Source organism: Triticum aestivum, chromosome 1D, assembly GCF_018294505.1.
Source record: "Triticum aestivum cultivar Chinese Spring chromosome 1D, IWGSC CS RefSeq v2.1, whole genome shotgun sequence".
Classification (NCBI taxonomy): domain Eukaryota; kingdom Viridiplantae; phylum Streptophyta; class Magnoliopsida; order Poales; family Poaceae; genus Triticum; species Triticum aestivum.
The window spans coordinates 422,119,400-422,134,400 of record NC_057796.1 but is presented as its reverse complement, the minus strand read 5'-3'; the positions used below and the strand labels follow the sequence as shown (position 1 = coordinate 422,134,400).

Here is a 15,001-nt window from a genome sequence, read left to right as displayed (position 1 = left end):
TGAAGATGCTGAAAACCGAAAGGGGAAAAGCCTTTCCCGAAAAGAAAAGAAACCATTGTCAACACTCACACAGAGAGAGAGGCTCACTCAACACAACGAGCACGGCTCACGCCCGATCCGGACCGTGCACCGCGTGACCTCACCGGGCCGACCGACCACGCGCAGGTCCACAAAGCTCGCTCGCTCGCTCCCTCGCGCGCACGGAAAGAAAACCCCACCCCACCTCCCCAAACCATCCCGTCGGTCATCCTGCCCTTTTCGGTTGGCCATTCCCCCCGCTCGCCGCCCAACGCGCATCGCATCGCAGGTGAAGTGGAGCGAAGCGAAGGAGTGGACGAAAGGGGAATCAGACCGTGCCAAAGGTCACACACCTCACCACCCTCTCCCCTCGATTTTTTTTCCCTCCCCTTCCATTCCATTCCCCCCTTCCTCCCGTCTCGCTGCTACGCATCGCAATTCCCCAATCCAAGACCGTATTCCCCTCACCCCTCTCGCCCGTCCCCCGCCGCCGCAGCACCGCTCCTGCCCCGGGCGGCGGCCGCGGCAGGTACGGACCCTCGGGCCTCCCGTCTCGTCCCGCTTAGATCAGGGCCCGCGCCCGCCCCACGGAGGGCGGGCGCGGGCGGTGCCGCGTCTCGCGGGGTTGCGGGGCTAGGGTTCGGGCGGTCGCGTGCCGGCTCGGCCTCGTCGCGGCCCCGGCTGATCCGACGGCGAGCTGGCTGTTTTCCCCACCGGGAGGCGCTGTCAGCTCGGGATGCCGCGTTTCCGCGAGAAGGGCTCTCGAAATGGGCGCTGGGTAGATCCCCTTGCCCCGCTGGACGGGCTAGAGTAGCGGTCAGAGGTTAGAGGGAGCTGTAGGGCGTGGAGTTCACGGATGGAAGGCCGTCTTCTGCCGAGTAGAGGTCATCAGATTGTCGAATTTGACAGTATTGGAAGGTTCTGTACTGGGTGGACTGTGATAGGCTTGTTCAAGGGGTTTTTGTGCCGCCTTGATAACGGTTTTGTCGGTAGTTATCAGACTTGATACCGCCGGTGGGTTTTTTGCCGGTCTGATAACGGTTTTGTCGGGAGGCATTAGTAGACTTGATTGATACCTCCGGTGGGTTTTGTGCCGGTCTGATAACGGTTTTGTCGCGACTTAGTAAACTTGATACCGCCGTGGGGATCTTATCGGATAAGAGCACTGGTTTTATTAGCATTGTGGTGTGCTGGACTCAGCTCAAAAGTAATAATTCCGTTGTCGTTTATGCATGCAGCCGCGGATAAGGTTGTCCGAAGTAGCTGGAGGGTTTGCTGATGGCTGGTGCCTCAGCAACCGATGATTCTTCTGCGAGCACGGCTGGGATGAGGGATGACGATCGCAGCCTGTCCGGCGAGTCCTTGTCCGAGTGGCGGTCCTGCGACCAGGGCGAGAGCGGAAGCCCTTCAACGTCCCCGCCATTTTGGGACACCGATTACGACGATGATGATCCTGGTTCGTGAATGCACTTGCATATATGGTTGCGTGGTTTGATTAGCATGTTATTTTGGCGCGACATGCTGTGGAAATTATCTTGGTATGGATTGCTGTGATGCCTTTTGTACTTGAATGAATCATTGGCATGTTCAAATAGTCCAGCACGAACTGGGCAGCTGATACACTATACCCCCTCCTCCTATGTGCACCAAATTATCTTGTCAAGCTGTAAGGGTGGAGCTTGTGACCCATTCATCAGTACATATTGGTTCATTTTGCAGTGCCATGTTATCCAAGGTTGGTTCGTGCTGGTTGCTGGGACTTAGTGCCATGATTAGAAATGCAGACGTTGCATGGGCATGATGATAGATAGCGTTTGGCATGGCTCTCACATTTAGAAAGTCTTGTTGTATCCGATTCTTAATGTAGAAAATATAAATACAGAGAGCTTTAATTTGTCTTATTACCTGTCTTCAATGAAAAAGGCAGAAATCATGATATGGTTAGACCAGAATGTCAGTTGATTCAAGACATTTACCATTTATGATTAAACTCAAACTGCATGCATATTAGAGCTTGGTGCGTAGTATATAAAGATTAAGCTATCTTTCCAGTATTCCATTGTAAATAAAATAAAATGTGATCATGCCTTTATTTATTTCTTGAGATTATCCATAAGCACCTAGTCTATTGCACTCTAAAATACCATGCAATTAATATTGAGCTAAATATCGCGTAGGCAATTTAATGATTTGTGGTGCTAATTGTTTGTCACTCAACACTGTCTTAAACTGGCCATCTTAAATAGCTTCTACAAGCTGAAAACTTAGGATCACTTTCTGTCGCTCTTTTTCTACAATGAAATAATTCATTTACCTTCTCTTTTTGTGCCACTTCACGATGTCATTAGTTGTCTCGTTGATGCAATCTTTTCTTCTTCTATTCTAAAATTGGAACAATCTTTTAAATACTCCCTCCGCCCGGAATTACTTGTCGGAGAAATGAATGTATCTCGACGTATTTTAGTGATAGATACATCCATTTTTATTCATTTCCGCGATAAGTAATTCCAGACGGAGGGAGTAGTTAATTTGCATGCTGATACTTGCCCAAATTAAATTTGTTTGTGTCAAGATTTGCTTTCATTGCATGGATAAATCTATTTCCTTACCGTGATGCAAGTCTTATCATGCTATTGATTGAACTTCCTTTAAGGATAACTTCCTCTGAGATGTGGAAGCTGTATTTGTTTTTTGTGTGTTTAATCTCATTTCTCTCGACTCTGATAGCAGGCCCTAAACCTTCAGAATTATACGGTCGGCATACTTGGAGGATTGAGAATTTTTCCAAGGAGAAGAAGAGAGAGATGAAAAGTGAGCCGTTTGAGGCTGGTGGTTACAAATGGTAAAGTGCCTTTTGACAACCTTGTTCAACAACTTGACCAATGATCTATTTTCAAATGTTACCTGGGAACTGAGGGGGGTGAAATCTGTCGTGGGTTCTACATGTTTTGGTGAAATTATAGCTTTTACTCTGTTCGATAGCCCAGCCTGCATGGACGCCTGTGTTTCGTGGTTTACCTTGTGCATTTTCTTTTTGCCTCGTGTGGGGACATATAATTCAAGAGTTTGCTTCCTGCATGGCAGTAATGATGCATACATTATCTTGCTTTCCTGTAGTTTGTCATTTGTTTGATTTTTCTCGTGTTGGTATTTATAAAATGTAATATGGGGCAATTTTGTCTTGCTATGTTTTCCTTTCTGTCACTCTGTGCACCCCAGTCATTTATGATTATAGAGCCTACCTCTGCATGTTTTGTTGATGTATTGGCCCTTTCCCAAGAAGTGCATGATCTGAATAAAAAATATTGTCCTTAAGCTGGAGATTGGAGAGTGCCACACAATCCTTTTCTCGTATGTGCAATGTTTTGACATGTTTGGTTTACATTGTACTTTAGTATTTATTTCACGTGGGTGGAGCAGGGAGGGAGGAGTAAGGACTGGAAGTTCAGGGTCCTGATATGTCTGTTTTGATTATTCTGTTACCGTTGACGCAGTGCGTCTTGGTATACGATACCATTTTTTTCTCTTTTGGACACCAAAATTTACATTTTTACCTTCAGAAAGGTTTTTAGCTTCGCTGATGGCTTAATATTGTAGCTTTGCTGATGGCTTAATGTTGTAGCTTCGCTGAGGGCTAAATGAACAAATCTGAAAGCTTCATGACTCATTTTTCTGGTGTATATTTGTTCCTCTCTGTATGCACAGATGTTGATTCCCTTGTTGTTTCCAATTGTTATTTCACAGGTATATACTTGTATACCCTCAAGGATGTGATGTCTCCAATCACTTGTCATTGTTTCTTTGTGTTGCTAACCATGACAAACTCCTCCCAGGTTTGATGTTGTTACCATGTTTGCAGCTATCTTGCACACATTGGAAATTACTTATCTGACTCTAGTATGAAAATTTCAGGATGGAGCCATTTTGCACAGTTCACTATAGCTGTAGGCAATATGGATCCTAAGAAAATTAAATACTCAGGTGAGCTGAACTTGGTTTGTTCTCTTCATAGGAAGCTACAGTATATCTATCTATCTTTTCACCTTGTTCAGGCATTAATGAAGTAATTTTTGTAGACACTTTGCATAGGTTCTGGAAGAAGGAGCATGATTGGGGATGGAAAAAGTTTATGGAGTTGTCAAAGATTCAGGATGGTTTTCTCGTGGACGATGTTCTTGAAATAATTGCTCAAGTTCAAGTTATCAGGTAGTTAATCTGTCTATGCTCATGATTAGTAGCTATTTTTTTTTACCATTATGCCTCTAATTCATGTCTCAGAAGACAGAAGGGAACTGTTCGATCTGTTCATCTGAGCATGTCTTTGCAAGAACAACATTTGTGAAAATGCCAATTTTTCTGAATATATTGTTTCTTCCTATAAATCGTACTCGGCTATTCCCATGGCGGGAGTGCAATGCATGTAGTTCCATTGTCTTATTCTTTTGGTCAATCTTTAGTAACTCATGCAGACCAGATGGTTTATGCTCAGCTACTTTATATAGTAGATAGCTGCAGCTGTTTTCTCTTTATATGTAGAATCAACTGTGAACTATCATGTAACATTAGACTGCTCTATTTTCATATTGAAGGGAGAAAGTGGACAGACCATTTCGTTGCCTTGATCGTCCTTACCGAAGAGAATTGCTCCGTGTCTATACGACCAATATAGAACAAATTTACCGACGTTTTATCGAGGAACGAAGAAATAAACTTACCAAGCTCATTGAGGACAAAATTAGATGGTCCAGGTGATGCCATTATCTTTTCTAGTATACATCACAACAAGTCAATGTTGCATGTTTGTTCATATTATGTTTACAGATTGAAATCTTTGTTGGCCTTTCAGTTTTCGTGCATTCTGGTCAGCAATTGACCCAAGAACCAGGCACCGTATGTCCAGAGAGAAGACTGATATCATACTTAAAGTACTGGTGAAGCATTTCTTTGTAGAGAAAGAGGTTACTTCAACATTAGTGATGGACTCTTTGTATACGGGTCTGAAGGCACTCGAATACCAGAGCATGGGCAAGAAAGGGAGAACAAAAATAGCAGAATTGGATGAACTACCTGCACCCATGGTCAATGTTGATATGGACATATTTGTTTTAGCTGGTGATGTTATAACTTTACTTGAGAGAGCAGCGTTGGAACCCTTGCCTTGTCAACCAGTATCTCCGAAGGATGACAAATGTTCCCAGAGCCGCATGAAGGTATGATTAATGAGGTTTGATATATTGCAACATTTTTTTTGAGTTTATTAGGATATATATTTTTTACTACTTGCTAGTAGTGTCTTAGTTATATCTATGCATACTGTTTGTTAATCTAATTTATAAAGTTTTTCTACTGGATTTGCAATATGTCGTTCAAGTAGCGTAGTTGCTGCACCTCCTTTTGTGATATGAACAATACCTACCTTACTGCAGCTCGTCCAATTTCTTCCGTTGTTCAAAGAGAGGTTGTAGGTTCTTGTTTGAACTGCCTAGTATATGTTCACTGAATGATATGTTGGTTTGGGATGGGCTTATGATGTTGTTTGAACTAGCTCAGTACAGCAGGTACTGGTGAGCTTGTATTTATCATATGATATTGAAACATCTGTAATGCTCAAATTTGAAACTGTAGTCTATTGTGTCAGTGAAATAACTGTCGCACCTAATCATTTTGTAACTATGCCCATCTTCATAGGATGGTAGTTCCGGCGAGGTTAACAAAATCTCTATGGAGCGTGAAGAAAGACGCCTAACTGAGCTTGGGCGGAAGATACTTGAAACATTTGTGCTATCTCACATATTTAGGTAACAACTGTTTTCTGTATATTGATCTTATTACTTAAAGTTAAAGCTACTTCGTTATATTGGCCCAAATTAGAAGTGATAGGTATGTGTTTGTTCCTCAAGCTTTGTGGGCTCGTTTATTCAGAGTCTTGAGCAGCTGAACATTTGAATACGGCTAGTTAACCCTTGAAGTTTCAAGATTTTGCTAGGGGCAAACATCCTGGACATAGCAAACTTTATGAAACGTAGAGCCAGGTTTTAGTTTGTCTGATCTGAATGTTCGAGGCTTAAATTGTATCCAGTTACGAAGTACTACAAAAGGTGCTGAATTGGTTAATTCTATATTGAGCCATATCTTATTGTACTGAAATTTATGTTATACTCATTAGCAGCAAAAGCTTGATCAACTAAAAGTGTAAAACATAAGAACTATTCTTGATTGTGTGCGGCCAAACTATTTTTCCTTTGATCAGTTATCTAAATGAACAATTAGGTTAGACACATGAACGTGATATGATCAGATTTTTCTTATAAACAAAAGGCAATAGGTTTTATAATATATTACAACAGAAATTGGTGGTCAATTGTATTTTGGGCACCAGTGTCTGAAACAGCACTTACCTGTTTCTGGAAGAAGTATAAGATTGTGGCACAAGTTAGTTCTGTCTTTTTTTGTGAGGTTCTGCTCCATTGTCTGTATTTGGTGAATAATGTTTTGGTGATTTTGTAAAGAAGCAAGGGCCATGCGGTTATCTAGCTCAAAATAGACTGAACTATTTTTCTGCTGTTTGTAGTTTACAAATGAAAATTAAAGGCATTTTTTCTATATAAGTTTGAAAGAAAGTTGGGTAGATGAATCTTCAACTGTGGGTCAGTTGTTCTATAATGTGATCAACTATCTGTTGCTTCTGATTCTTGCATATTTGCTTGTGTCAGTGGAATTGAAGTTGCATACCAAGAAGCTGTTGCTTTGAAGAGGCAAGAAGAGCTAATCCGTGAGGAGGAAGCAGCGGGACTTGAAAATGAGACGAAGGGAAAGCGTGGCGGTGGTGCGAACGAAAAGGACAAGCGTGCAAAGAAAAAACAGGTTACTTTTTCTATGGGCCTTTTTCTCGCTTAGTTTCTTAGGTTGAATGTTGTATTGCCATTATTATTTAGGAATGCCAGAGTAGGGACCAACTCTCTAGCTAACAGCTATAGTTTCTGGAACAATTTTTCTGCCCAGTAATTATTGGACTTAAATTATCGGGTGATCATTGCGAGTTAGGATTTATAATTCTTCTTGTGTATTTGATTGGTCTTGATGCATGCTAAAGCATTGTTTTGAGTTTCAGTGATGCACTATATTTTTCATTTTTCATCAGTCATAATTTTTCATATCCTTCACTACTTTTATGAAGTGGCAGTGGATGATTATTGAATATGAACTGCCTGGAACTCATTGCTGGGATGAATAAAACAAGGCAGCTTGTGTTTTGTACTGAGAACTAGCTGTAAACTTGGAATCCTTCTAGTTTTTAACTTCTTTTCTCTTGAGTTTTCGGTTATGTTGTGAAAACATTTAAAGAACTTAGCTTGATGTCTTGTGATGAACTTGGCCCATAGTCCAGCTAAAACTTGCATAAGTTTCCCGAGCTTGAAAGAGCTTTTTAACCTATAGAATATAGATGTATGGCATGTCATGCGTGTTATCCTGTTACAAACGAACAGTTTTCTTTCTGGTATATGATACCCACACAGCTAACCTTATTTTGTGGTGGGAATATTCTAGAACTCTTGACTGCACATATTTTACCCGTCTCCCTACCCTGGATCCCCTTTATGTGTATTCGAGAATCGAGATACAAGTATTAGCACTTAGTCCTATGTTGGTTACATTTTGTGCTACACCATTCTTGAAGATCAGCTTTATTTCTTGTGGTGAAGTTATTATGATTTGTGTGTATCTCAATGGATACTTTAGTAGTTTTGTGCATGGTTTTCGTTTCTAATGTGTACATAGTTTAAATACCCTTGGGTCTAATATCTCATTGTTTGGTTGATGCTTTCTTTTCTACTGCATTGTTCTTGTTTTCTGCTGGTGTGTTCTTAAACTATTTCTTTTCAGGCCAAACAAAAGAAGAACAACCGTAAGGTTAAAGACAAGGAAAGAGAAGATAAATCTGAAGCAAGAATTCTGGAAAGACTTAATGACGAAATCACAGTTGATGATAGTGATGGCTTACCATCTAAGCAGGCAGAAGAAGTGGCACTGAAGGTTGGCCTTACCTTGGAAGAAGGTGCTTCAGATGGGCCAGATCATTTGGACAGTTCTAGACCTATGAATGGAAAGAGAGTCTCCTCTATGGAGGCCAACTCATCAGCATTTTCAGCTGATTCTACTGCTATGAATGGTATTCACAGCAAAATAAACAATTTGCCAGACAGCAGAAATCACGTGTCACCAAATAGGTAGGTGAAGACGATATGTTTAAAGTTTTGCATTGTTCTTGTAAGATGGCACCTGGGCTAACTGAACTTGTGCAGAGGGAAAAATCAGCGTAACAAGGGCATAAGCATTATCAGTTATGCCGAAGAAGACGATTGCCTTCCCTCCTCCAGTGTTACTGGTAGTTCAGATCGCAATAGTTCTGGCTGTGGCACTGCTCCAAAATTGGACCGGGATACAGTTCTACTCACCTTGAAAGATAGACTTCGTGAGCTGGGGCAGCGTCTCCATGAGGTGAAGTTACTCTTTCGAAAATATCATTGCCTTTCTATTGTCACGATGTTCAAAGTTCTGCTGTATTTTCGAGTTTCTACATATGTTTGGTTGTTGAAGGATCTGAATTATAAGAATTGGTTTTAAACTTAATAGATATGGAATATATGTTTCCCATTACTCTTATGTACTTCTATAATCTCTAGCATTAGATGGTTTGAAATTAGTTTTGAAATGGTTAACGATACATCTTCTATTCATTTGAGTACTGATTCAGTCTGGATAAATTCATGTGTTCACATCTCACATCGACACTGTTCAGGTAGACTTGTTCCTAAGTTCTGTGCTGTGCTGTGCTGGTCGACAATGTCCACGCACTTGTTACATGCTTTTTTGTTTGTCAAGTGGACAAGGTATTTACGGCCTGTGGTCGAAACAACTTTTAACTGCAAAAAGGTTCTGGTTTATTTTTCTATCCCTGATCACCACCCTGCATGGTAGTATCTGGTTGGAAAAAACGATATGTCCTTTTTTCCTTACGGGAAAGGAAAACCCTTTTCTCAAGTGCATACAATACAGATAAATGTATGTACAGTAGTCACTCGTACCAGATGCACTGCCTGGGTCTTGTCCTCCTGCTTCGTAGCTTCAACTAATTCATTTCTGTAACCTATCTTTCTCTATGTATATTTCAGAAAAACATTGAGGGGAGAAAACTTTTCAAAGCTCACTTTGAAGCAATGGAAAATCAAACAAAGACAAATGGATCATCCTCATCCAGTTCTACGGAGAAGCCACCTGATGTTCTGAAGAGCCCGGAACATTCCCCTGAAGTTACGAATGATGTAAAAGCCAATGGAACAGCCAATAAGGAGGTCCCTCTGGCCAATGGTGTGCCAGAAGAAGCTGTTTCAGGCATGCCAGCCACCACGAGTACTGAAGCTGTGCCTGTTAAGGCCCCTACCAGAACAAAGGTTGACCCAGTTTCAAACAAAGATCATGGATCAAGTTTGACACCGCAACCAATTAGAGCACCTCCGAATAGCTCAAAATCAACTCCAACTGATACAGATAAAGATGTTCCTCTGCCTTCAAGATCGCCACGAATCAATAGAGCTGCTCCAGCTCCCCCCAAATCACCTCCAACTGATAAAGCTACACCAGTTCGTCCGAAATCTCCACCAGCTGAAAAAGCTACCCCAGTTCCCCCAAAATCTCCGCCAACTCATAAAGCTACTCCAGTTCCTCCAAAATCTCCGCCAACTGATAAAGCTATTCCAGTTACTCCAAAATCTCCACTGACTGATAAAGCTACTTCAGTTCCTCCAAAATCTCCAGCAGCTGCTAAAGCTGCTGTGGTTCCTCTGAAATCTCCAGCGACCGATAAAGCTAATCTGGTACCTCTAAAATCTCCATCAGCTGGTAAATCTTCTCTAGTTGTACCCATAACACCACCATCTGCTAAGGATGCTGGCACTCCTTCAAGATCACTGCAAGTTGATAAATCCATACCAGCGCCGCCAAGACTACCACAAGTTGATAAAGCTGCTCCACTTCCCTCAGCATCGCCACAAACTTCTTCCACCACTTATTCAGAAGCTCGGGAAGAGACTACTCCTATAAAGGTCACATCCACCAGAGTTTCTGAGGTTGCTGTCACAACATCAAGGCCTTCAAGTGCCCCTGTATTCCCTACACCAAGAACAACTGTACCAGCTACCCCACAAGTTCAAGTTTCTACATTGCTTTCGCGCTCAGCGAGTGAAGCAGCTGTAAGATCAGGAAATGATCCTTCCCCTTCTGCCCCAGCGTATGTTCCACAGACCTACCGTAATGCCATCCTTGGTAAGGCTGGTCTGGGTACATCCTCTTCAATTCTTTCATATCAGTCAACTTCCCTGGGACAAGCTACTGCACTTTCGCAGCCGCTATCAACATATGCATCAACTGCGTCATTAATGATGCCTCCTGCTGGGAGGAATGATCAGTTGTTGTCAGCTAGGCATGGATTTAAATCTGGGTTGGGGAATTCAGATACACTTGATAGTTGGCAACCATGGAAAGGTGATAGTAGCATCAACAATCATCTCTGGAGGGACGATTCCCCTTACCAACGGACGACAAATGGTCACGCATATCAACAAACTTGGAAAGATGATGCTTATCATCAGACACGGGGCACTGAGACAGAAAACTTCAGCAGGTTTGGAGGATTGCAACCACCTAGACAGGCTCCTGTCAGTTTTGTCATGCAGCAGCCACAGGCGCCCGTGGCTGAAGAATATCAGCACCTTGACATCATCAATGATTTGCTCGACGAGGGACAGAGCAATGGCAGCAAGGCAGAGCCTATGCGCCATGATTACCATGCTTATGGTCTGCCATTTTCGCTGAGGGGCAACATAGCAGATTCGGAAATGGCTTCTGTTAGCAGTCCCGGGCGGTTTAGCAGAGGCAACTTGGCAGATTTGGATATGGCCTCTCTCAGTAGTTCCAGGCGGTTTAGCAGAGGAAACTTGGTAGATTCTGAGATGTCTTCTGTGGGTAGTCCTGGGCGGTTTAGCAGAGGCAGCCTGGCAGATCCGGAGATGCTGGCTTCTGTCAGCAGCCCCAGTCGGTTTAATTCCACCGACCGGTACTACGACGATGGGTTCTCGAGGGCCTACGACATGAGCCCTCTCCAGGGCCAGGGGACAAGGGAGATACAGTTCTCCTCGCTGGATGGATACTCCACCAATGGTGGTCTGTCTGACATGAGCACATCAAAGCCTTGGCTGTATGGCGGGCATAGCCCCGTCAATCCGTCGTCGATGAATCTCGGATCGTTGAGCACAAATGGGTTCCCACAGCACCACCACCAGATGGGGGACTACAGCAGCAACCTGGCTAGCGGGGTGAACGGTGTGGGCTCCGCCGCAGCCGCGTATCGGCGCCAGGCCAACAACGGGCGCTGGTGATGCGATGATATAATGCCTGTATACAGTCAGCGAGTCTTACAGTGGAAGAAAATAATGCTTGTTGTAACAGATGCTTGTCCCGCCATGGGCATGTAATTTGAAACCTTTAGCTTTAAAAAAGGGGAGAAAAGAAAAGGGATACAGTTTACATTTCCGTAAAGCGCTGTCGCCGGCTGCTTTCAAGTTTGCTGTTGAGTGCCTGACTGACTGACTGACTGACTGGAGTGAGCGCATTATTAGACCAGTCGCCCGCCGTTCTAACCTTTCTTTCCTCGAAAGGGATCTTCTCATCATAGTGAGCGGAAATGTTGAAGTAGTTGGCATTTGTGCGTCAGTCGCTGCCTAGTGCCTACGTAGCAGACTAGCAGGACATGATCGAACGCTTTTGGTCGGTCGGGTCATTCGCCGCCTGCCTACCGGCAGGTTCCTGGCGCGTGACGAGTCAAGGAGGGAGGGAGGGAGGCGTGCATTGTTGACGCGACGGGGGACGCGGGCCGAGAAGATCGGAAGACGTCGCCGGGAGCACATGGCAGCCTGCCTGCTGCGACCGTGCGGTTCGAGAGCCCCTTCTTTTCCAGAAAGAAAAGTGAAATAAATCTGTGGTGTGGGGCAAATTTGACAATTTTGACCTCGGGACGAAATCAATTCACAGAATGAACTGCCCGTAAAACTATTTCACCCCCCCAACCTTTTTGTGCAGCGTCCGTCACGCCGGCGCCACACCCTACGGTGCAGCGCCTAGCTCGGGGGCGTTGCACTCCAGTCCACCGTGGCAGCCCTGGGCCCCGGACCCAGCAGTGCAGCGCCTACGAGGTAGGCGCCATACATGTAATGTGCAGCGGCGCTGCACCGTGACTTAGATGGCAGCCGCCCGCTCCCCTCCCCCCACCCCACCCATTCGTTCCAGGAGGAGTTACAGAACAGGCGCGCCGGCGGCTTCCTCCTCTCCCCCTCTCAATCCCCTCTCCCAAATCCTTCAGATCCGACGATTTGGTCCGTGCATTTCTTCACCAATCCATCCTAGAAGGTACTCTCCTCCGATCCCCTTCTTTCTATCCATACAAAATATGGTATTTTGAAGATTTGGGAAATCCTTGTTTGATTAGATTAGATTTGAATCTTGCATGTATTACAACCCTTGTTTGTTTGATTTGTGGAACCCTGGTTTATTTTATTTTATTGAAAAGATATGGTTGGATACATAGATTGACATGTTATTTCTATGGAAAAGTTATTTGTATGAAGTAGACCTAGTTTAGTTTATCTGTACTGAAATTATACTCGTATTGAGAAGAATGCTTTGGATACATATGCTTTGAATCTTGCATGTAGTAGGCCTACTTTAGTTTTTTTGAATTGAAAAGATAATCGTGTTGACAAGAATGCTTTGTTGAAATTGTTAGGATGGTTTGGCTTCTCGATGATCATTGGGACAAACAACACCGGTCGTACGCTATGTCGGTGGAGCAGCGGGTAATACTGAAAGTGGCCGGTGTTATGAATTTCGTATTTTTTTTCAAACACAAATGCCCCATATGTAATGTTATAATTTGTTTGTTTGTAGGAGCTTGCACCTCTGAAGCTTCGGTCTCACGGGGTCACCCTTGGATGGATGCGCTATGATGAGCGGTACACACCGTATGTAAGGGAGGCAGGACTTCTCCCTTTCATTCAGTTGGTCCGCCGGTCGACGCCACCCAACAATGCTGCAGCACTCACCGCGCTTATTGATCATTGGAGGCCGGAGACACACACTTTCCATCTTCGGACCGGGGAGATGACCGTGACGCTCCAGGATATTGCTATGATCACCGGTCTTCCTATCGATGGGAATCCTTTATGTATGAACACCGATTCTGATGGGTGGCGCGCGCAGATGCATGCCCTTATCGGTATGGTTCCTCCGGAGCCTCGGGAACCAGAAGCAGAAGATAAGAAGAAGGAAAGAGTCGCAGCCGGCGCTACGTTCACGTGGATATCATCGAACTTCAGTACTTGCCCTGAGGATGCTAATGAGGACATGGTGAAGACATATGCTCGTGTCTACATGTGGTACGTGATATCCAGGACTATGTTTGCTGATGGCACAGGCAAGAATGCTCCATGGATGTGGCTGAAGGCGTTGACCGTCTTCGATAGCAAATGGAGTTGGGGTTCGGCGACACTGGCTTACTTGTATCGACAGGTATGAAGTTGTTTCCTTTTCACTTCATTGATACATTATCAATGCGCTCTTGCGGCAAATTTGACCATGTTCTCTTTTATGTGCAGTTGGAAGAAGCCTGTTGTAGGCACACTGGAGGTATTGGTGGTTGTCTGCTCGCACTTTCCATATGGAGCTGGGAGCGTTTCCCGGTTGGACGACCGAAGACCGTGAAGTACGAGGATTGGGACGACAAAGACGACCCACTACGGCTCCCCACTTGGGCTTACAAGTGGGATGTGTTAAATGAGACGACGGATGATCCCTCGGCCATGTACAAGTTGTACAAGAGCGAGCTGGACGTGATCACGCCTGAGCAGGTGAACTGACATTGCATAAGTGATTATCATGCTTGTATCGTAACTCGATATCAATTTTGCATTCAATCCCATTTTGCAGGTGGAATGGGAGCCGTATGGAAAAGGAGAGAGTTTTGGTAACCCTATGGAGTTCAGGCTGAATCCGATGTGCACTAAGGATAGAGATCTCTGGCATATGCGGTGCCCACTGATATGCAACTGGGCGGTTGAGCTTCACCTGCCACATCGGGTGTTCCGCCAGTTTGGTTTGTTCCAGCCACACCCGCCGAAGTGGGAGGACACGGACAAGTTGCTACACGCGTAAGATATAATTAACCTTGAGCCCTTAGCAGCTTCTCGACGGTTTCGATGATGCTAATATTCTGTTTCTAACTTGCAGATTGGATAGGAAAAAGCAGCAGAAGATCAAGGATTGGGCCAACCATCACAGGAAGTATGTCCTGCAGTTCGCTCTTAGTGTGGAGCAAGCAAGGGCTGGAAAACGAGCCCAGCTTCGTGAGCACTGCCCGATCGCGTTCAACAACTATCTCACATGGTTTCTTGCAAGTACCCGCGTGGAGGTATGCAAGCCGGCGTATGCTGAGGAGATTCTGGAAGAACCCACCGTTTTTGATGAGGTAGCCCAGCACCAGTACAACGCATTAGTCAGGAAAGGCAACTCAGTGATCCCTTCAGCTCCAATGATGAACTTTGTGGTTAGCCCTTTTTGCTTTTCCATTCGCACTATTCACATCTTCGCTTGCCTAACACTATGGTACCGTTTCTGTTCATAGCGTGCCCAGATCAAGAAAGCAGCTGATGAGACCGAGACTATTCTGGAAACAACCCCGGCTGGCAAAAGCGATGGGGAAGGTGCACTTCGAGCATTCATTAAGGTTCACATCTCCTTCAAACTAGCACTTGACATATGTTGCTACGTTCCATGTCTCATTCACTTGTACATGTTGCAGCGCCAGGGCCAAAAGTTAAGGCGGCTATCAAACCTTTTCGGTTGTCGTGGCCCGAGTATGTATCACCAGAACGGT

At 44.5% G+C, this 15,001-nt stretch overlaps 1 protein-coding gene across 4 annotated transcripts; it reads left to right on the top strand.

Annotated features, from left to right (window-relative positions):
* Nucleotides 1-222: 222 nt before the first annotated feature.
* On the top strand, nucleotides 223-11,636 carry LOC123182557 (TNF receptor-associated factor homolog 1a). Of its 4 annotated transcripts, none has more exons than XM_044595175.1 (13): nucleotides 223-362; nucleotides 1,257-1,474; nucleotides 2,749-2,860; nucleotides 3,763-3,851; nucleotides 3,931-3,999; nucleotides 4,095-4,224; nucleotides 4,608-4,766; nucleotides 4,865-5,228; nucleotides 5,707-5,816; nucleotides 6,732-6,882; nucleotides 7,903-8,246; nucleotides 8,322-8,517; nucleotides 9,192-11,636. In XM_044595175.1, exons 2-13 carry the CDS (start codon nucleotides 1,297-1,299, stop codon nucleotides 11,451-11,453), a joined length of 4,164 nt encoding a protein of 1,387 aa, XP_044451110.1. In that variant the 5' UTR covers nucleotides 223-362; nucleotides 1,257-1,296; the 3' UTR covers nucleotides 11,454-11,636. The 4 variants fall into 4 exon arrangements, with proteins under 4 accessions (XP_044451110.1, XP_044451108.1, XP_044451109.1 ...); XM_044595173.1 differs by having other exon boundaries at nucleotides 2,746-2,860; XM_044595174.1 differs by lacking the exon at nucleotides 223-362 and adding an exon at nucleotides 473-547.
* Nucleotides 11,637-15,001: the final 3,365 nt, after the last annotated feature.

Excerpts from the sequence above, each read along its gene's own strand:
- LOC123182557 (XM_044595173.1), top strand. The coding sequence starts at position 1,297 with ATGGCTGGTGCCTCAGCAACCGATGATTCTTCTGCGAGCACGGCTGGG. Across the intron at positions 4,000-4,094 it reads TAAGAAAATTAAATACTCAG|ACACTTTGCATAGGTTCTGG; the intron begins GTGAGCTGAACT and ends TAATTTTTGTAG. Across the intron at positions 4,767-4,864 it reads GACAAAATTAGATGGTCCAG|TTTTCGTGCATTCTGGTCAG; the intron begins GTGATGCCATTA and ends TTGGCCTTTCAG.